Raw genomic sequence first — 20,316 nt, forward strand, 5'->3', positions numbered from 1 at the left:
TGGGGGGCTGCTAGGGCATCTGCTTCCCTCCTCCACATCTCAGGGTCATTGACTTTGCCTGGCCCAGGTAACAGAAGCCAGCCCAAAGCATAGTGAGTGAGTAGCTTGGGGAATACCAGGGAAAGAAGGCCTGCCCTGGCTCCTCCCTCATGGACCCTACCCTGAAGCCAGGCTGATGACTTTCCCCAACAGAGTGTGTGTGTGTGTGTGTGTGTGTGTGTGTGTGTGTGTGTGTGTGTGTGTGTGTGTGGTGTTTTGCTTCACTTTTCCTGGCACTGTTCCTCAGCTATATATATTATCTCATTTAATCCTTAGGGCAATGTCAGAGATTATGTGACTTGCCCAGGATCTCATAGCCAGTAAATGAAAGATCCAGACCTTGAACCATGTCTTCTCCTTTTAGATTCTGTCACCCTCCCACCTCTCCCATCCAGATCTTCTCACTTCTGGAAACCTCCCTGAGTATTCCAGCTCACAGTGGTTTCCCATGTGGTCTCTGTGCTCCCTCTTAGGCTATGAACTTCTAAAAATCAGGTACTCTGCAACCCCAGAGCTTAGCAAAGGGGTGGCTCCATAAGAGACCTTAAGGAATATTTGTCTCAGTCAGTAGTTAGATTTACTCCTTGGTGATAATGAATGATTGCTTTTCTCTTTTTGTTATTCCTTGGAGAATTTCTCTGGTTTGGGCCCAAGACACATACCAAGGTCCAGTGGAAGTGACTGTGAACCAGGCTATTCCATAGTTGAAGCAGGCTGTTTATAGAGAGAAAAGAGGAGCTTCTTCCCTCCCTGTTCCCTGGGGTCTGTGGCTTTAGCTCACCGTGGCTGAGCTGAGCTGTACTTAGGAACTCAACTTTGTTGGGGAGAAGAAAGGTCACTTTGGAGCTCAGAGCAGTCAGAGGGCACTAGGCCCTGGGTTAGAATTGTTGGAACTGCAGACCAGTTTCTCCCACCCTGGTGTTTGGACTCTACAAGGCAAGGAGTTTTCTCAGCAGGCAGGCCCTGCCCTGAAAGCATCCATAGAAGTGCCGGCCTTTACCACAGTTGTTAGCAATGGTGGGCCTGCTGTGGAAACAGAGTCGCAAGGCCCAGGTGATTAGCAATCTATTTCTCCATGGACCTTATGTCTGCAAATCTAGCGAGAAGGAAGGAGGCCTCAAGAACTAGTTACAGCAAAGCCTCTCTACTTCCAGTCCTGATGACACCCAGCCATACTCATCTTTTGCTATAGCCGCAAGAGCAATCTAGGGGCCCACACAACTTAGTTTAGAGGCTATTTCTATTTCCAGATAATTGCTGAGGGTACACTTTCTTTATACACAACAGGACCCTCTTCTCTATGTCAGGGAGGAACAAAGTGCTATGCACATACGCTGCTCTTACTGTGTAGTCACTACTTGGCCAACAGCATCACATATGTATTAGTTCCTCCAAGGCATTTTGCTGGACAAATGGACCAATGGAAGTGGCAAACCTGCTAGGTGTTCACCCCCTTGGCCTAAAGTTCCCCTTTCACCAGAACTGAAGAGAGATCTCCAGGGAGATGATGTTAATTGACACAGCTTTTCAAAAAGCAGTTTGGCAATGTGTAGCAAGAGCCATAAAAATGTTCATACTTTTCGACCAAACACCCCCACTTCTGGGAATCTGTCCTAAGGACATTCTCCAAATGACTGATACAAAGACTATGTAGTAACATGAAATGTTTGTGATGTAATCATAAACAAGTCTGGAAGAATTGACCAAGAAATTGGCCAGAGATAATAGTAGTTGTGTTAGAGTAATGAGTTTACTGGAGATTCTTTTTCTCTTTCCCAAACTTTACATGCTAGTATATTGATTTTACCCTCCTCTGCCACTCAGTGTTAATCAGTCAGGAACCTGCAGAAACACACTCAAGAGGCCAGACAATTGATGAAAGTTTAATAAAGGGACTAGGCTCTGTTTCCAAGTCACTTCCAAGACTGGTTTGTGCAACTCTCAAAGGACTCACTCAACAATTATTGAGCGCCTACTTACTCTCTAGTGAGGGAGGCAGACTTTCAAGTACATAAATTGTATCATGTGCAATAATAAATATATAAATTGAGTGTTATAAGGCGCACAAAGAAGCAACTATCCGTTAGGAGGGGTGGTGTGACTCAAGGAAGACTTCAAAGGCAGATGGTTGATTCATGTTCAGTTTTGGGTCTTTTTTTTTTTTTTTTTTTTCCAGGCAGTGCTGCGAGGCTTACAGTATCTTAGTTCCCTGACCAGGGATTGAACCCGGGTCCTCGGCAGTGAAAGCGGGGAGTCCTAACCACTGGACCGCCAGGGAATTCCCTCATGCTCCGTTTTGAAGGTGGTCTGCCAAAACGAGAGGGCCACATGTACAAAGGCAGAAATACATGGAATAACATGGTGGGTTTAGGAAACTATATGTGGCTCTGCAGGCCTGGAAGGAACATTGGGTGGGTGTGAAGGAACTATGGGAGGGGAGACTGTTTAGATCCTGCAGGGCCCTGTGCTCCAAGTGGGTTTTGTGTTTTGCAGCTGTCATCAGATTCGCATTTTAGAGAGATGACTGGCCTCAGTGGAGAGAGTGGACTGAAGGGGGAGAGAATGGAGGCAGAGAGTTGTGAAAAGCAGTCTTTGGGTCTTGGCTGCGTCGGCCAGCAGATACCTTTTCTCAGCATTGGTCTCTCCTGACTTACATTTGGCCAACGCATCGCCTCTCCGGGTTCTCCCTCCCTCCTCCTCCCCGAGGGCAGGCAGGCGGGCGGGCGGGCGGGGAAGCGAGGAGAGGGGTGGCCCTGCCTGGGTGGTCTCCTGCCCCGCCCCCCGCGGCGCCGTTGCCTAGCAACGGAGCCAGCCGCGCAGCTCCGGGTAATTTGCCGGCGACTAAGCCAAAGGGAGGGCGTAGCCCCGGCCCTTCCCTTTTTCTTGGACTACAGACGCCTCCTCGGCACTGCGGTCGCCACCTCGAGCCGCGCCGGGCGTCGCGTAGCTGTTCCTGCACGCGGGACCGACTCCGGCTCGGCGCCCCGGGCCCGCACCGCCCTGCACTCCTACAGCTCACGGACGCCACTGTACACCCGTACCCGCGGCTAAGCGGCCCCACTGAATTCCGACGCGGGACCTCGCGGTACGCGGGACCAGGCCAGCCTATGGGGGCTCCCAGATAACGCGAGTTGGGGGCGCCCATGCCCCCCATCCCTGCCAGCATGGCTCGGCCGCCACCCCTCGGGGAGCTGCCCCCGGGCTACACACCCCCAGCTCGATCTGCAGCACCCCAGGTGAGTGGAGGGGAAGCCGGAAGAAGGGGCCGGGTCTAGAGACCCCAGGTCTGTCACTCGGCAAGGTGTGATGTCTCTTAAATGCCATGTGTTATTGGCTCTCGCCCGGGAAAGCTGTGTTGTGTGTCTGTCTGTCCGTGTCTCCTCCTGCTCTGCCCGGTGAGAGTAGGTGTGTCTGTGTCCACCTCTGTCCACCTGAGAACAGGTGTGTGTATATGTATCCTATCTCAGAAAAGGAATCTGTGCCTTCCTCAGGTGTATATTGGGTGGGAGGCAGGGAATGGAGTCAAATTTTTTCCAAGTTTGGGCCTGTGTCTGTTTAGGTCCTCTGTCTTGTATCCAGAAACCAAGAAGCTAGAGCTTGGTAGAGGGTATAATAAGGAGAAGAGGTAAAGGTTTCATGCGTTGTTGCAGTAATGCCTGGCTGACCCTTCTCTTTCCATCCCAGATCCTAGCTGGGAGCCTTCAGGCTCCACTCTGGCTTCGTGCTTACTTCCAGGGCCTGCTCTTCTCTCTGGGCTGCGGGATCCAGAGACACTGTGGCAAAGTGCTCTTCCTGGGACTTTTGGCCTTTGGGGCCCTAGCACTGGGTCTCCGCGTGGCCATCATTGAGACAGACCTAGAACAGCTCTGGGTGGAAGGTGAGTTGTGGACACTGGCCATAGTTGCTTGGGTATGGTGAGAATAGGGTGAGGAGCTGGCTACTGAGTTCTAGTGGGCTTTGCGCTGGGTCTGGAGGGGGCACCTGCCTGCCAGAGCCTGAGCATCTGGGAGCCCTGCTCCCTCTCACACCATAAATGGACATCTGCAGATGGTGGAACCCTGTGAATGGGTATATGGAACAGTTATCTGTGAGTGCGTGTGTGTTTATTTAGCATTTACTGGCAATCTTTCATATGTATTTGACTGCACTGCAGTGCTTGTAAAGGCAACTAAAGCAAGACCCATCTTTCAGTAGCAAGGAAAGTAAAATATATGCTGGGATATAATATACAATATAATACAAAGCAGAAAATGATTGTGTTGTATAAAAGAAAGCAGGGAGAGATCGCATCTAACTAGGAGAATCAGAAAAGTTAGAACTAGAAGGCTGGGGAAACAGTAAATCATCTGGCAGGCCTCCAGGGAGAGGTCCCATACAGCGAGGTCCCCTGCAACCATTTAATGGAAAAGTGGCACAGAATCTGTACTTCAAGGCAACAGCGGAGTCAAATGGAACCAGATCTTCACTTCCTAATGGAAGCATTAGAGTAAAATAATTTCTTATTAATAGTTTTGACATAACTCTCTTTTCCTGGAGCCTAGTATGGCAACCCTTTAACAGAGTCCAACTCCCCTCTGTTTTTTCCTGGGAAATTTACATTTGTGGGCTGGCCCAAACCTCCCCCAGCCCTGGCGCACACCCAAAGGCAGGGCCCAGGTTAGACTCTCACACCCTTGAGTTATTTTAAATGCTGGCAAGCCCTAGGATCCAGAGCAGATGTTTCTTGGAGCCTGCCTGCCTATTGGGCTCCCACACCCCATCCCCACCCAACCCCCCAGCCCTCTGCAGACCCTCACATATATACACACTCTAGGCCAGCCCTGGGGTCCAGAGCAGATGTTTCTCTGTGCCTGCCTGCCCCCAGCCCCAAGACAAACGTGCGCGCGCGCACACACACACGCACATGCACATAGCCCCACCCACACTACTGCTGCCTGGGTGGTCCCAAATGACTCTTGGATTTCCTGCCACAGTAGAGGCTGTCTCCCACCTCTTCTTCTTTCTCCATTCCCCAGATCTTCCCAATCTAAACACTGCTTGAACCTCCATGTTTCCTCATCCTTTCTCCTACACTCCAGCACAGGATAGGCTAGATCCCACTGGATTTTTGCTGCTGCTTGTGCGAGGGTGATATAAGAGGGTGGTAATCAATTCCTAGGTCTTTTCTCTTTATGTCAGAATATCACTCTGGGGCTTCCCTGGTGACGCAGTGGTTAAGAATCCACCTGCCAACGCAGGAGACACGGGTTCGAGCCCTGGTCTGGGAGGATCCCACATGCTGCGGAGCAACAAAGCCCGTGCACCACAACTACCGAGCCTGCGCTCTAGAGCCCGCGAGCCACAACTACTGAAGCCCGCGCACCTAGAGCCCATGCTCTGCAACAAGAGAAGCCACTGCTATGAGAAGCCTGCGCACCACAATGAAGAGTAGCCCCCGCCAGCGCAACTAGAGAAAGCCTGCGCGCAGCAACAAAGACCCAATGCAGCCAAAAATAAAAATAAATAAATTTATTTTAAAAAAAAAAAGAAAGAAATTACTTTGAAAAAAAAAGAATATCACTCTGCCCTGTATTAGCTGGGGCTATGGGTGAGGTAAAAGCAGTGATCTTGACCTGATCTTTTCTCTGTACATCTGTTGTTGAGGCTTCTTCCAGCAATGCCCTAGGCAGTGAAGACTGAAGGGTATTTTCCATTCCTTTCCTGTTTTGTTAATACAGAAAGCAAAGAAAGACATTAGCTATCAGAGTTCTGGACTCTCCAGCTTTGCCGTGGTGAGATTTGGAATGTGACTTCTCCTTCCTGATCAATGTTAAAGCTGAAGGACTCAGATAATTTCTCTAAAATAAAAATCACAGGGAATCCCCTGGTGGTCCAGTAGTTAGGACTCTGCGTTCTCACTGCCGAGGGCCCGGGTTTGATCCCTGGTTGGCGAGCTAAGATCCCGCAAGCCAGGTGGTGCGGGCAAAAAAAAGAAGAAGAAGAAGAAAGGAAGGAAGGAAGGAAAGAAAAGAAAAGGAAAATCACAGCATGTAGCCCAGCTAGTACTTACAGGAACAGTGATAGAGATGGTTTGAAACTGGAGCTGTCCCTGAAGATAAGGAGCATACAGCCCTTCTGTCTGGAAGGCAGGGGACAGCCACATATCAATTGGTGGAACCACTATTCACTCAGACACCCAAGTCTGAAACCTTGATGGTTGGCCTCAGTTCTTCTTGCTCACCTGATTGGTCACTAAACAATTAAAATTCTTCCTTCTCAGCTTCTCTCAGATCCCTCCTTTCCACCCTTGCAGCTGTTGCTCTAGTTGAGGCCTGGCAGTACACTCCTGATTGTATCATTTAGCATGCTTTTAGCCACATGAAAGAGAGAGAAAGGGAAAGAGGGAGGAAGGAAGAAGAAGACTGATTTATTATCCCCCCCAACAAGGAGTCTAGCAGTAGACAGTAGAGAAGTTCCAGGATGGATAATTCAGCAATCTAAGGACATCATCAAGGACCCAGTTTCTTTCTGTCTTTCTCCTCTGCCTTCTGCATGTTGGGCTTTTGTCCTCAGACTTATCACCTCCTTCTCCCAAGGTGGCTGCTGCAGTGGTAGAAAAGAGAAGTCATCCCTGTCTTGCATCCCTTTTTGAAAGTGAGGAAAAATACACCACCTACCCCTCCCCACCATCCACCCCCACCGACTTCCCATTTGGTTATACTTTGGCAAGAACTGTGTAGCATCCTATGCCTAAATCCTTCACTTGGCAAAGACGGTGGAATTACTGTGATTGACTTATTAGACTAATCAAATTTCACCTCCTAAGGCTGGGGAAGGGCCCAGCTGCCCTGAATACTAGGCCTTTCAGAGGATGGCCCAGGAAATCGAGGTCTATTAAGTGACTGATCTTTCCCCCTCACCTTCAAATCTGCCTCCGCACTGCCCTCCTGTGGTGCTTCTAAATCTGGCCAAGTCAATCCCTGCTTAGAGCCCTTCCACCACTCTCTACTGGGTTCCGGGGAGTCTCCAAAACCAAGTTCAAGCTCCTTAGCATACTCTAGGTTGCTTATCCAGCTTTGTCTCTGCCTCACTCTTAGCAGCCCAGCAACACGGAGCCTCTTACAGTTACCCGCACACACTTGGTCCAGAACCCCTTTCCCTGACTTCTTTCCCTGGCCAACTCCTATTCATCATTCACAGCTCAGCTCCAGAATATATCAGGTGATGAAAAAGCCTGGTCATCTCACTTCTCTGCTTAAAACATAGTATGGCTCCCATTCCACACAGAGACAGCTTGAGTCCCTACAATAGCTTACAGGTCCTTACATGTGCAATTTCTGGACCAAAGATTATGAACATTTCTGAGGATCCTAAAACATACTGCAGTATTGCTTTCCCCCAAATATTGTACCAAATTACACTCCTGCGGTAGGTAAGTTAGAATGCATTCCTGTAAGCCAGCAATGAGTACTACCAATTCTTAAATCTTTGCTAATTTGAAAGATGATAATTCATTGCTATTTTAATTTGCATTTATTGGATTACCTATAAAGTGGACTCTTTTTCCATGCTGGCTAACCAGTTATATCCTCCCTTTTGTAAAGTTTTTTTTTTTCCCACAGTTCAGTGGCTTTTATTTATTTATTTATTTTAACATCTTTATTGGAGTATAATTGCTTTACAATGGTGTGTTAGTTTCTGCTTTATAACAAAGTGAATCAGCTATACATATACATATATCCCCATATCTCCTCCCTCTTGCGTCTCCCTCCCACCCTCCCTATCCCACCCCTCTACGTGGTCACAAAGCACCGAGCTGATCTCCCTGTGCTATGCGGCTGCTTCCCACTAGCTATCTATTTTACATTTGGTAGTGTATATATGTCCATGCCACTCTCTCACTTCGTCCCAGCTTACCCTTCCCCCTCCCCACGTCCTCAAGTCCATTCTCTACATCTGTGTCTTTATTCCTGCATCGTTATGTCCTGCCCCTAGGCTCCTCAGAACCATTTTTTTTTTTTTTTTTTAGATTCCATATATATGTTAGCATCCAGTATTTGTTTTTCTCTTTCTGACTTACTTCAGTCTGTATGACAGTCTCTAGGTCCATCCACCTCACTACAAATAACTCAATTTCATTTCTTTTTATGGCTGAGTAATATTCCATTGTATATATGTGCCCCTTTTGTAAAGTTTTTAACAAATGTGATGATTTTGATGTCTCCTTCCCCTGTTCCCCCTGCTTCTTCCCCACTCACTTGCAGTCTCTTTTTTTCTCCAGTTCTTTCTCATTTTTCCATCATATCATTTCTCTCCCAGCAGCTATTGAATAATAACTCCATATCTGTACCTACTGTATTCTGTACAACTTCCTAAGTACTTTGCTCGCATTGATTCTAATTCTACCAAGGTAGGCATTTCTCTATTTCACAGATGAGAACATTGAGGGTCAGAGAGACTAAGTAATTTACTCAAGCACAGACCAAGCATCAGAGCCAAGACCCAAAGCCAGGTCTGTCCAGAGCCTTTGTGGCACCCCGCCCCGTCTCTTCTTGCCTCACAATATATCCTAGTGCATCTGTCCTCATATCTGTCATCATCATCGTCAGCGAAGACTTATCTTTTTCTCTTCCTCATTTTCTCTGAGGATTCCTTATTCTCTTTGATGCCGTATTTTTTTTTTTTTAATTTTTTGGCCACGCCACGCGGTTTGCAGGGATCTTAGATCCCTGACCAGGGATCGAACCCGTGCCCTCGTCAGTGAGAGTGCAGAGTCCCAACCACTGGACCTCCAGGGAACTCCCTTGATGCTGTATTTTAAATTGTGCTTGTCTCTTTCTCTTGCTTTCTTATTAGCTCTGTCCGGGTTCCTTCTTTCTCCCATGCCTCCTTCCCCTCAGCAAACTCACTTACTGTGAGGAGCTTATCTCTGCCCTCCCCTCCTGTCCCTCCTTGTGGCACCTCTGGCCCAAGCCTGGTGAAATAAACACTGCAGTACGAGCCTACTGCAGAGGAGTGGGGAGTCAGGAAAGGAAGAAAAAGAGTAGGTGGAATTGCCAGCCGAGAAGGCAGGATGATGGCTGTGTGAGACTGTTGTGGGGATGGGAGGTGTGAGCATATGGGTGAATCTGTGATGGGGAGTTTCCAAGGGTTTGGGGCTCGCATGAGTGAGGGGATTGTGTGGGTTTGAAAAAGAGATTGGGGAGCATGATAATCCCAGGTGGGGCTGGAGTCTCAGAGAAGCAGTCCGTTGGGCCCCAAGGGTGGCAGTGATCTACAGGAAGAGGCCCCAGATGGGTTGAAGCAGGATTATGGGTCTAAGACCAGGCCAAGTCCACAAAGCCTCCGGGGTGGTTTGGCCCTGGCCCTCGCCTCCCCCAAACCACAGTCAGGTCGTAGCATCCCTCACAGCATCCCCGCCTCCCCAGATCCCAGGTACAGAGCTGGCCTCCGTGGCCAGTGCAATGCAGGACTTGATCAAGGAGATGAAGGCAGGCCTGGCGCCGGGACTCCCCGTTGTCTGGACAGAGAGACTGGTGAAAGGGATCTTTTTCCCCAGGCCCACTTTGATGTCACCTCTGCCAGGATCCATGGGTGGAAGCAGTATGTTGGCAGCATCACACTGAAAGACCGTCTGACCCTCCCCCGCACCTGTGCCACCACAGAGCCATTATTGCCAGGCACCCCCCACCCCTCTGCAGAGCGGTTTGCAAAAAAGCGTATGGATATAAACCACTGCCTGGGACAACCTGAACTAGGAACCAGCCCCAGTGCTAGATCTGTTCTTTTAGGAGACCCTCCAATGGCAGCCTCCCTATTGGCCCCTCTGTCCCTCCTTGTCCTCCCCACCAGAGTAGAGAGGGACTGAGTGAGGGCTCCCTTACCAGGACACCCCCAGAACCCCACCCTGGCCCAGCTCATGTTGATCTCTCATTTTAAAGTTATTTGCTCCAAACCCAGCCAGCCGGGTTCATGCTTAAACCTTAGGTCCCACAAGAATTCCACAGAGCCACACAGCTGGACCTCTCCACTCCAGATTCCAAGCAGAGGGCCAGGAGCCTGGGGAGTCAGCATGGCCATCAGGGAGAAGCTTCTCCCACTTGTCCTGGGAGGCCTCTGTGGGTTAGGTTCCCACGGCCCCCGGAGCTCTGATCCACTGAGGCTCTTTCCCCCCAGCTTTCTCTCTCTGCTCTGGCAGCGGGCAGCCGGGTGAGCCAAGAGCTGCAATACACCAAGGAGAAGCTGGGGGAGGAGGCTGCATACACCTCCCAGATGTTGATACAGACCCCGCGCCAGGAGGGGGAGAATGTCCTCACGCCTGAGGCACTTGGCCTCCACCTCCAGGCAGCCCTCACCGCCAGTAAAGTGCAAGTATCACTCTATGGAAAGTGAGTCTGGCTGAGCCCCTGAGCAGCTGGGGGTGAGAGGTGCTGCAGCAGGGCTGGAGTGGGAATCCCCCTCTTCTGCTGATGTCCTGTGCCCCTGGTTATTGCAGGTCCTGGGATTTGAACAAAATCTGCTACAAGTCAGGAGTTCCCCTAATTGAAAATGGAATGATTGAGCGGGTGAGTATCCTGAGCTGTTCTCTGAGACTAGGTAGAGGTGGAGCCTTTTCTGCGGTAAGGGAGGGCTTGGAGAGACGGCGGGGGGGTGGGGGAGGGGCGTCGGGAGGTGGGGGCATTGCAGAGGGCATCCTACAAAGGTCATGGAGAAAAGAGCCCAGGGACAGGACTGATGTGGCCTGGGATGTCCCTGGCAGATGATTGAGAAGCTGTTTCCCTGCGTGATCCTCACCCCCCTCGACTGCTTCTGGGAAGGAGCCAAACTCCAAGGGGGCTCTGCCTACTTGCCGTGAGTGCTGCCACAGCTGCTCCCAGGGCCCTGCTTCATTCCCTGCCAGGACCTCCCCAGCAGAAAGAAGGGTGGGAGTAAAGATGATGATCAAAAGCTCACCCAGGGCCTAATTACCTCCCAGGCCAGGGTCAGAGCACTGGCAGCCTCAGGGCTCTCTCCACATCCCCCTTCGCCTCACCTCCGAAGGAGAGGCAGACCTGTCTTATTTAGACAAAACATGAAGATCTGTAAGATCTGAACAAAGGAAGGAAAAAATCCCCAGAAAGACTTTGCCAGGGAGAGTTAGCTAGGTGTCAGCTCAGCTGTGACCCAGGCCAGAAAGAAAACCTGTTCTAAGCAGGTGCCTGTATGGTTATGTATTAGAACCAAGGGTAGACGGTTTGGGAAGGAATGCAGTAGGGCTTTTCTGGGCCTTTTCATTGTGTTAAGTACCATCTGTCTTGAGGTCCATCTCAGCCCAGGTATCTGTCCACAGCTCACTGCAGCAGCCTGCTGGGCTGAGCCTTGACCACCCTCCACACAGAGGGACAGATGAGCAGCTAGGAGGAGGGTGGGCTACTACATGGGTCCCATAGCAGTGGTTTGGAGGGTGGGCATTGATCCTTGATCCTTACCAACTATGGGCTCTCCCCTGCAGGGGCCGCCCCGACATCCAGTGGACCAACCTGGATCCAGAGCAGCTGCTGGAGGAGCTGGGCCCCTTTGCCTCCCTTGAGGGCTTCCGGGAGCTGCTAGACAAGGCACAGGTGGGCCAGGCCTACGTGGGGCGGCCCTGTCTGCACCCTGACGACCTCCACTGCCCATCTAGTGCCCCTAACCATCACAGCAGGCAGGTGGGTTCCAGCCAGGTCTGCCAGGGAAAGGTTATTTTCCTTCCCTTTCCCCTCATATGTTCCCCTGTTCTAGGAGAGAGCAGACTGCTCTGTGCTCTGCCCCCCATTTCCTGGACGTTGTTACCCTGTCCCCACTGTGCTAGACACCTAGAGGGTTCCATTCCTCTTCAGCTCTGCTAAGGAACCCTCAAGTGGCCTATGAATCCCTTTGTCCTTTTCTAAGCCCAGAAAGGCTGGACTTCATCAAAATATACGTGTACAGGGAAACAGGACAAATTAGCTAAGCACGAGTATCATACCTAATTTCCTGAGTGTCTGTGTGGCCCTGTGAACGTGGACCTTTTTCCAAAACCACCAAAGTTATGCCCGCTCCTCCCCGCAGCCTGTCTCTAGGCCTCAGCTCCCTCTTGTGGCCTCCTCTCTGCAGGACACTAGCTGCTCCCTTACAGAGCAGGCAAGAGGCTCAGCATAACAGTTATCTACGCTCCAGGCCCACAGAGCTCCGTGGCAAGCATGGTTCCTGCAGGTTCCAGCCCAGAGACACCCAGTTATCCAAAACCAGGGCCTTGAGTAATGAGCCCCTCCGCTGTCCCCCTCCAGGCTCCCAATGTGGCTCAGGAGTTGAGCGGGGGCTGCCATGGCTTCTCCCACAAGTTCATGCACTGGCAGGAGGAACTGCTGCTGGGAGGCCTGGCCAGAGACCCCCGAGGACAGCTGCTGAGGTAGGGCCTCCCCTGGGAGTTGGTAAGGGCACCCCAGGTATGGGGAGCCACACCCTGATGCCAGACAACTCTGGCAAAAGCCCCTTGCACACCCCCTCCTGGGTGTTCAGACCAGCTCTGACTCCTACTTCTCCTGTACCCCAACCAGGGCAGAGGCCCTGCAGAGCACCTTCCTGCTGATGAGTCCCCGCCAGCTCTATGAGCACTTCCGGGGCGACTACCAGACGCACGACATCGGCTGGAGCGAGGAGCAGGCCAGCACGGTGCTGCAGGCCTGGCAGCGGCGCTTCGTGCAGGTCAGTGTGGAGGCGTGGAGACGGCGAGCGCGGTGCCCTGAGGCCGCTGCCGCCTCCTGCCCCTCACACCGCCCTGTCTCCCCAGCTGGCGCAGGAGGCCCTGCCTGGGAACGCGTCCCAGCAGATCCACGCCTTCTCCTCCACCACCCTGGATGACATCCTGCACGCCTTCTCTGAAGTCAGCGCTGCCCGAGTGGTGGGAGGCTACCTGCTCATGGTGGGTCCTCCTGGCACCTTGTCCCCCGCCACTGGCCCCCACCCTGGGAGCCCCTATCCAAGACTGCCCTCTCTCCCCACAGCTGGCCTACGCCTGCGTGACAATGCTGCGGTGGGACTGTGCTCAGTCCCAGGGTGCCGTGGGCCTCGCCGGGGTGCTGCTGGTGGCCCTGGCGGTGGCCTCGGGCCTCGGGCTCTGCGCCCTGCTCGGCATCGCCTTCAATGCCGCCACTACCCAGGTACACCAAGACTGTGGGGCAGACTTGGGGGCCGACGGCCCAGGCTGCTCGGTTCCTCCAGCTGCCCGCCCCATGCCCCTCCAGGTGCTGCCCTTCTTGGCACTGGGCATTGGCGTGGATGACATATTCCTGCTGGCACATGCCTTCACAGAGGCTCCACCTGGCACCCCTCTCCAGGTGAGGCCTCGTCCTCCAGCCTGGGTTCATCTGAGGCAGTGCTGCGTAGGGGCTCAGAGCCTCTTGGTTTGAGTGACCTTGGGCTGGTAATTAACCTCTCTGTGCCTCGTTTCCTCATCTGTAAACAGGGGTAATAATAGTGCTTGTGTCGTAAGGGTTGTAGTGAGGATCAGTGAGGTAATTCAAGTCAAGTACTTAGAACAGTACGATAAATATTAGCTGCTATAAGGCTCCTTTACCCACCTCTGCCATCCTTCACGCTGCCTTGTCCTGACAGGAGCGCACAGGTGAGTGTCTGCAGCGCACAGGCACCAGCGTTGCACTCACATCCATCAACAACATGGTCGCCTTCTTCATGGCTGCCCTAGTTCCCATCCCTGCACTGCGGGCCTTCTCCTTGCAGGTGAGGCCTCACAAACGGGGCCCGGGCTCAGGGTGGGCATGGAGCCGGGGCAGGCCTCATCCAGGCTTTGTGCCCCTCCTGTCCATCCCGCAGGCGGCAGTAGTGGTTGGCTGCAACTTTGCAGCCGTGATGCTTGTCTTCCCAGCGGTCCTCAGCCTGGACCTGCACCGGCGCCACTGCCAGCGCCTTGATGTGCTCTGCTGCTTCTCTAGGTATCCCTACCCCACCAGGCCGTCCTTCCTTGGCCCCATCCCGTCCTGTCCCTTCAGCAGCATTTCCAGGCACAGACCCATCACCCCCTCTCTCTGCCTCTTCCAGCCCCTGCTCTGCTCGGGTGATTCAGATTCTGCCCCAGGAGCTGGGGGATAGGACAGTACCAGTGGGCATTGCTCACCTGACTGCCACTGTTCAGGCATTTGCACACTGTGAAGCCAGCAGCCAGCATGTGGTCACCATCCTGCCTCCCCAGGCCCACCTGGTGCCCCCACCTTCTGACCCACTGGCCTCTGAGCTCTTCAGCCCAGGAGGGTCAACACGGGACCTTCTAGGCCAGGAGGAGGGGACAAGGCAGAAGGCAGCCTGCAAGTCCCTGGCCTGCGCCCACTGGAATCTTGCCCATTTCGCCCGATCTCAGTTTGCACCCTTGCTGCTCCAGTCCCACACCAAGGTAAGCCTCCAGGCCCAGGCAGGTCGAGGTGAGACACAGCAGAGGCTTCTTAGGTGTCTCTGGGCCCCAAGAAGGGAAGAGGGCTTAGCCCGACATCTGAGGGCCCAAGGGTATCCCTGGGCCTCCAGCTTAGTTGCCGTTTCCCACAGGCCATGGTGCTGGTACTTTTTGGGGCTCTTCTGGGCCTGAGCCTCTATGGATCGACCTTGGTGCAGGATGGGCTGGCCCTGACAGATGTGGTGCCTCGGGGCACCAAGGAGCATGCCTTCCTGAGCGCCCAGCTCAGGTACTTCTCTCTGTACGAGGTGGCCCTGGTGACACAGGGTGGCTTTGACTACGCCCACTCCCAACGCGCCCTCTTTGATCTGCACCAGCGCTTCAGTTCCCTCAAGGCGGTGCTGCCCCCACCGGCCACGCAGGCACCCCGCACCTGGCTGCACTATTACCGCAACTGGCTACAGGGTGAGAGGCAAGGAGACCGGCAGGGAGGGCTGCGGCCAGCAGGAGCTCCCAGAGCTCCAGGCCAACCGGACCCCACCCTGTTTTCTCCCAGGAATCCAGGCTGCGTTTGACCAGGACTGGGCTTCTGGGCACATCACCCGCCACTCATACCGCAATGGCTCTGAGGATGGGGCCCTAGCCTACAAGCTGCTCATCCAGACCGGGGATGCCCAGGAGCCTCTGGATTTCAGCCAGGTTGGGAGAGGACTGGAAAGGTCAGGGAGCACCCAGGGGCTCCAGGCCCCATGGGCCCAGCCTTCAGCTCTCTCCGCCTCTACAGCTGACCACAAGGAAGCTGGTGGACAAGGACGGGCTGATTCCACCTGAGCTCTTCTACATGGGGCTGACCATGTGGGTGAGCAGTGACCCCCTGGGTCTGGCAGCCTCACAGGCCAACTTCTACCCCCCACCTCCCGAGTGGCTGCATGACAAGTACGACACCACCGGGGAGAACCTTCGCAGTGAGTCCCAGGGGAGCCCGAAGAGCCTAGGCCTGGGCCCACACAGGCCCTCCCCTGAGGCCCTGCCCACGGCTCCCTGTGCTTACTGGCCACCCCTCCCTCTCCCTCCACCCCCTCCCCTCCACAGTCCCCGCGGCCCAGCCCCTGGAGTTTGCCCAGTTCCCCTTTCTACTGCGCGGCCTCCAGAAGACTGCAGACTTCGTGGAGACCATTGAGGGGGCCCGGGCAGCGTGTGCCGAGGCAGGCCGGGCCGGGGTGCGCGCCTACCCCAGCGGCTCCCCCTTCCTCTTCTGGGAGCAGTATCTGGGCCTGCGGCGCTGCTTCCTGCTGGCAGTCTGCATCCTGCTGGTGTGCACTTTCCTCGTCTGCGCCCTGCTGCTGCTCAACCCCTGGGCAGCTTCCCTCATAGTGAGTCCTTGCAGGGGCGGGGCTGGAGAGACCCATAGCTCCTCCCCCTGCCCTGCCCAGGAGCCCTGGGTGAGCCCTGCCCTCCCCAGGTACTGGTCCTGGCAGTGATGACCGTGGAGCTCTTTGGCATCATGGGTTTCCTGGGCATCAAGCTGAGCGCCATCCCCGTGGTGATCCTTGTGGCGTCTGTAGGCATTGGTGTCGAGTTCACGGTCCATGTGGCTCTGGTGAGCACAGGCACTAGGGGAGGGGTGGGCCAGCTGATTTGGTATTCAACAAATATTGATCAAGCACCTACTGTGTGCTAGGTACTATTTAAAGAACTGAGGAGATAAGAGCACTACAGACGGGCTTTCCCTTCAAGGAGCTTATTCTAGAGTGTAGAGATAAGCAATAAACAAGTAAACAAACAAATAAATAAGCAGCCATTTCAGTAGGGAGGAGGGACAAAGGCCTGACCAGAAAGGGGTGAGGGAGGACAGAATGGAAGGTGAGGAAATGGGAACCAACAATTCTTTCGGATGAATTTACTGTGAAGAGGATCAGAGAAATGGGGTGGTAGCTGGATGGCGAGATCCCACCAAGACAGAGATATTAGAACAGAGGCAGGCAGGCCTCTCTCACAGCTTCGTGGTCTCTGGCGGGGGAGGAGTGCGGGTGGGGTGGGGGGCATGGACCAGCTGGCAGCTCCGGCACAGACCTGGCCAGACCCCACAAACAGCTCCCTTCTTCCCCCATAAAAGCCTTATCATTTTTCCGCTTATAAGAATAATATATACTCCTTGGGAGACAAAAAATGTCAGCATGCTAGAAAGTACCAAGAAAGAATTAGAAATCTTCTGAAATGCCACCCCTAGAAGTTATCACTTTGGTGTCCATCCTTCTAGACCAGGGGTTGGCAAACTTTTTCTGTAAAGGACCAGATAGTAAATATTTTAGGCTTGGCAGGCCATATCGTCTCTGTGGCAACTCTGCCGGGGTAGCCCAAAAGCATCCATAGATACTATGTGCACAAATGGGTGTGGCTGTGTTTCAACAAAACTTTATTTACAAAAAAACATGGGACAGACTGTAGTTTGCCAACCTATTCTAGACATCCCTGTGTCTCACCCATCTATACAGTGTTACCTATATGGACTCGTGCTTGTGTCCTGGGCAACTCCCAGGGACTCGGTTCACCTGGCCTTCTGTGGGCCAAGGCATGGGTGAGCCCTGGGGACACAGATGAGCTGGCCATGGTTGGCCAAGGAGCAGCTCCAGGACCGCTTTATTCCCCCAGGGCTTCCTGACCTCCCAGGGTAGCCGGAACCTCCGGGCTGCCCGGGCCCTAGAGCACACATTGGCCCCGGTGACCGATGGGGCCATCTCCACATTGCTGGGTCTGCTCATGCTTGCTGGTTCCAACTTTGACTTCATTGTGAGGTAGGGGAGGGCTCGGGGCAAGGCGGCAGGGCTGCCCTGCACTGGCGGCAGGACCTGCCCAGGCTGACCGGCCCCACACACCGCCCCCCTCCAGGTACTTCTTCGTGGTGCTGACAGTACTCACACTCCTAGGCCTCCTCCATGGGCTCGTGCTGCTGCCTGTGCTGCTGTCCATCCTGGGCCCCCCACCAGAGGTGACCACCCTCCTCCTGCTCCCAGCCCAGGGGATGGGGTGGAACAGAGCCAGGGCAAAATGCCCTCAGCGGCCAACAGACAGGGCTCAACTCACAGGGTCCTCTCCCCATAAGTACCACCAACTGAAGGTGGCAGCCTCCCCCTTCGCCCAGACATCATGTCCCTACCCCTCAGCCCTCCTGACTTCTTCATGGGACCCACCTTAGCCATTTAGGTGCAGGGTTTGCCCCAGACCTCGACATCCTGTCCCTTGTCAGCTCTCGTATCCTGCTGGAAGCCGCCAAAGACCCCAGCTTCCCAACCAGGGAGGTGCTGAAGGGGGCTGCGTCCCCAGTAGCCCCTGGGCTCACTGGGGCTGGTGTCTCCCCCAAGGTGGTACAGATGTACAAGGAGAGCCCAGAGGTCCTGAGCCCACCAGCTGCACAAGGAGGAGGGCTCAGGTGGGGGGTAGCCCCCACCCTTCCCCAGAGCTTTGCCAGCGTGACTACCTCCATGACCGTGGCCCTCCGCCCACCTCCACTGCCTGGTGCCTACATCCACCCAGCCTCTGAAGAGCCTACTTGGTCCCCTGCTGCCACACCAGCTGCCAGTGGCTCCAGCAACCTTAGTTCTAGGGGACCATGTCCAGCCATCTGATGAAAGAGCAGCTGAAGCATGGAGACCCCGTTCAGGCCACATGAAGGCACTGGGAAGCCGTGGGGTGTTACTGAACGCAGGGCAGACTCCTGGGGAGCCCTGCTGCTGCTGCTGTCTGCCTCCATCCCCTCCCCGACCCAGCCATCACAGACCTCCCTGGGATCCACACAAAACCACCACCCTCTAGGCTGTGAGCAGCCTTGCACACCCGGGTGCTCCGTGCCTGTGCCCATGCCCGGGTGGGGTGAAAGCCAGCAAGCACTTCAGGCTGCGGTGCAGCCCTGTCCCCCCTCCCACCCCACCCTGCTGCCCCCAGCAGACCAAGCCTGAGGGATCCTCTAGCACCCTTCACCAGTCCTGGTCCCCCACTGCTTGCTGAGTCCTGGGTAGGCTCTCTGTATCCCTGCCCACCTCTCACCACATAAATTATTTATATGGAGACGTTTATTTTTGTAGTTTGTATAGATGTTAGCTATGCTGAAAGTTTTATTTTTAAAAGTGAAATATATTCTATATGAACTCATCTCAAATGACTTTGGCGCTTTGTTTTCAGATAGAGCTGTGAGTTTGCAAGTGGAGGCGTCGGGGCCACAGGTCGTGGGGCTACCCTAGTCCTTGGTGTGTTTATTCACCTGGCACGTGAAGATGATGTTCAGCCCATGTGTTGGTCATATACTTGGTAACAGGGTCTGACTGAAGTGCTTAGTACACAAAATGATACAAATGTTTTTGATGTCAAACCCCACTGTGTGGCTTTCAGAGCCATCATAAGCCAGCCTTGCGCACCTCTCCAGACTCATCACCCACCTTCCTTTGTGAGCGGCATGGGGGGATGGGCAGAGGGACACAGCCAGGCAACAGGTGAGAGGAGAAGTGGAAGCAGATCAAGAAAGCGTCTGAGGGAATTCCCTGGCGGTCCAGTGCTTAAGACTTGGGCACTCTCATTGCCGGCCTGGGCCCAGGTTAGATCCCTGGTTGAGGAATTAAGATCCCACAAGCCGCGCAGCCAAAATAAAAAAAAGAAGAAGAAGGTGGCCAATTGAAACAGAGATGGGGATAGCAGGGAGGTATTTTAGGAGTTTTGTGCCCAGACCAACCTCCAAGGCAGAGGCCCCTGCAAGTCAGCAGTCAGCTTGGCGCCCCAGAGGCATCTTTGGCCAGACAGCTAGGGGATCAGTAAGGGCACTGTTGAAATTGAGGTTGCATTAGCAACCAGTGAGGCTCTGTATTTAAGCTGTTTGTTCTGTGAAGGTTGAACAGGCCCACTATACAGAGGCCTGGAAGATTCTGGCCACACCCCTGGGTGTAGAGTACAGAGTCTCATCTGACGCATTAGGTGGGGGAGGTCTTTTATTGCCCTTCTCCAATTATCCCAGGGCTCCGTCTCAACTGACACACATACACACCCTGGGTTCCAGCCACCCACTCACCAGGAACGATCCCACCCCCAGAGTACTGCCTTCTCACACTCCACCCCACCAGGCCAAAGGCCAGAAAATCATGTTCTGACCAAAAGTGGGCAGGGAGGTGGGGGGGGAGAGGGAAGACTTCTGCAGCTGAATCAACACTAAGATGCTTGAGAAGACTTAAGAGAAGCAGGCGGTTGGCTTGGAACCTAGAGTAGGGGATGCCTCCAGGATGCCCAAGGGATGGACACTGGATTTGGAGCCAGTAGTGTTTGGGTCACTTTGGAGGGGATTTTGGGTAGAGCAGGAGAGCTCACCAGGCTGGAATAGTGCAAAAGATGTCACTCCATCGGTGCCACTTACCAGCTGAGTGACCTGGAAAAGTCAGAGAGCCTCTCTGAGCCTCAGCTTCTTCATCTGTGAAATGGGAAGATTAGAGCCTATCTTGTAGGGTGCTAGTTTTTCCTTTCAGGATTTTAAATGACATATTTATGTAAGACATCACCCGGCTTCTCATAGGTGCTATTTCTGTAGTTTGTGGGATATTAGCTATGCTGAAAGTCTGTGCTCCAACTGCATGCTTAGTGAATAACCCTGAAACACTGCACAGTGTCCTGGTGTGGCAGCAGCCGAAGGATTCCAGCCAGTTGGAGCCGGACCACCCCAGGAATGGTCAGTTCCGGGGCACTGACCACGGCCAGTCTTGGGGACAAGTCCCAGTGTTTGCAGGACAGCCCACCCTGTGTGGCAGCGCACACTATTCAGCCCCGTTCATGGCTCCCCATCACTGATATCACAAGATCAAAGCCAAGCCCTTTCCAGGCCTAACTCGATCTAGCCTCTGCCATCATCCCAGCTCTCT

At 53.7% G+C, this 20,316-nt stretch overlaps 2 protein-coding genes across 11 annotated transcripts in view; one reads left to right on the forward strand and one right to left on the reverse strand.

Moving 5' to 3' along the window:
* BTBD19 (BTB domain containing 19) overlaps positions 1 to 20,316 on the reverse strand; it is a 93,161-nt gene that overhangs the window by 61,253 nt on the left and 11,592 nt on the right. The gene's annotated exons all lie outside the window — the stretch shown is intronic.
* Positions 2,766 to 18,607, forward strand: PTCH2 (patched 2). 8 transcript variants are annotated; one of them, XM_082364260.1, is made up of 22 exons: positions 2,781 to 3,275; positions 3,724 to 3,916; positions 10,217 to 10,406; positions 10,514 to 10,583; positions 10,778 to 10,869; positions 11,510 to 11,705; positions 12,306 to 12,427; positions 12,576 to 12,723; positions 12,809 to 12,940; positions 13,023 to 13,178; positions 13,263 to 13,355; positions 13,633 to 13,758; positions 13,852 to 13,970; positions 14,077 to 14,425; positions 14,575 to 14,887; positions 14,979 to 15,121; positions 15,207 to 15,387; positions 15,515 to 15,795; positions 15,885 to 16,022; positions 17,075 to 17,217; positions 17,312 to 17,411; positions 17,785 to 18,590. In XM_082364260.1, exons 1-22 carry the CDS (start codon positions 3,183 to 3,185, stop codon positions 18,046 to 18,048), a joined length of 3,642 nt encoding a protein of 1,213 aa, XP_082220386.1. In that variant the 5' UTR covers positions 2,781 to 3,182; the 3' UTR covers positions 18,049 to 18,590. The 8 variants fall into 8 exon arrangements, with proteins under 8 accessions (XP_082220391.1, XP_082220390.1, XP_082220392.1 ...); XM_082364259.1 differs by having other exon boundaries at positions 2,780 to 3,275; positions 13,023 to 13,355; positions 17,785 to 18,604; XM_082364261.1 differs by having other exon boundaries at positions 2,780 to 3,275; positions 11,510 to 11,618; positions 13,023 to 13,355; positions 17,785 to 18,604.

Source organism: Balaenoptera borealis (assembly GCF_965194805.1).
Source record: "Balaenoptera borealis genome assembly, chromosome: 1".
NCBI classification, from domain to species: domain Eukaryota; kingdom Metazoa; phylum Chordata; class Mammalia; order Artiodactyla; family Balaenopteridae; genus Balaenoptera; species Balaenoptera borealis.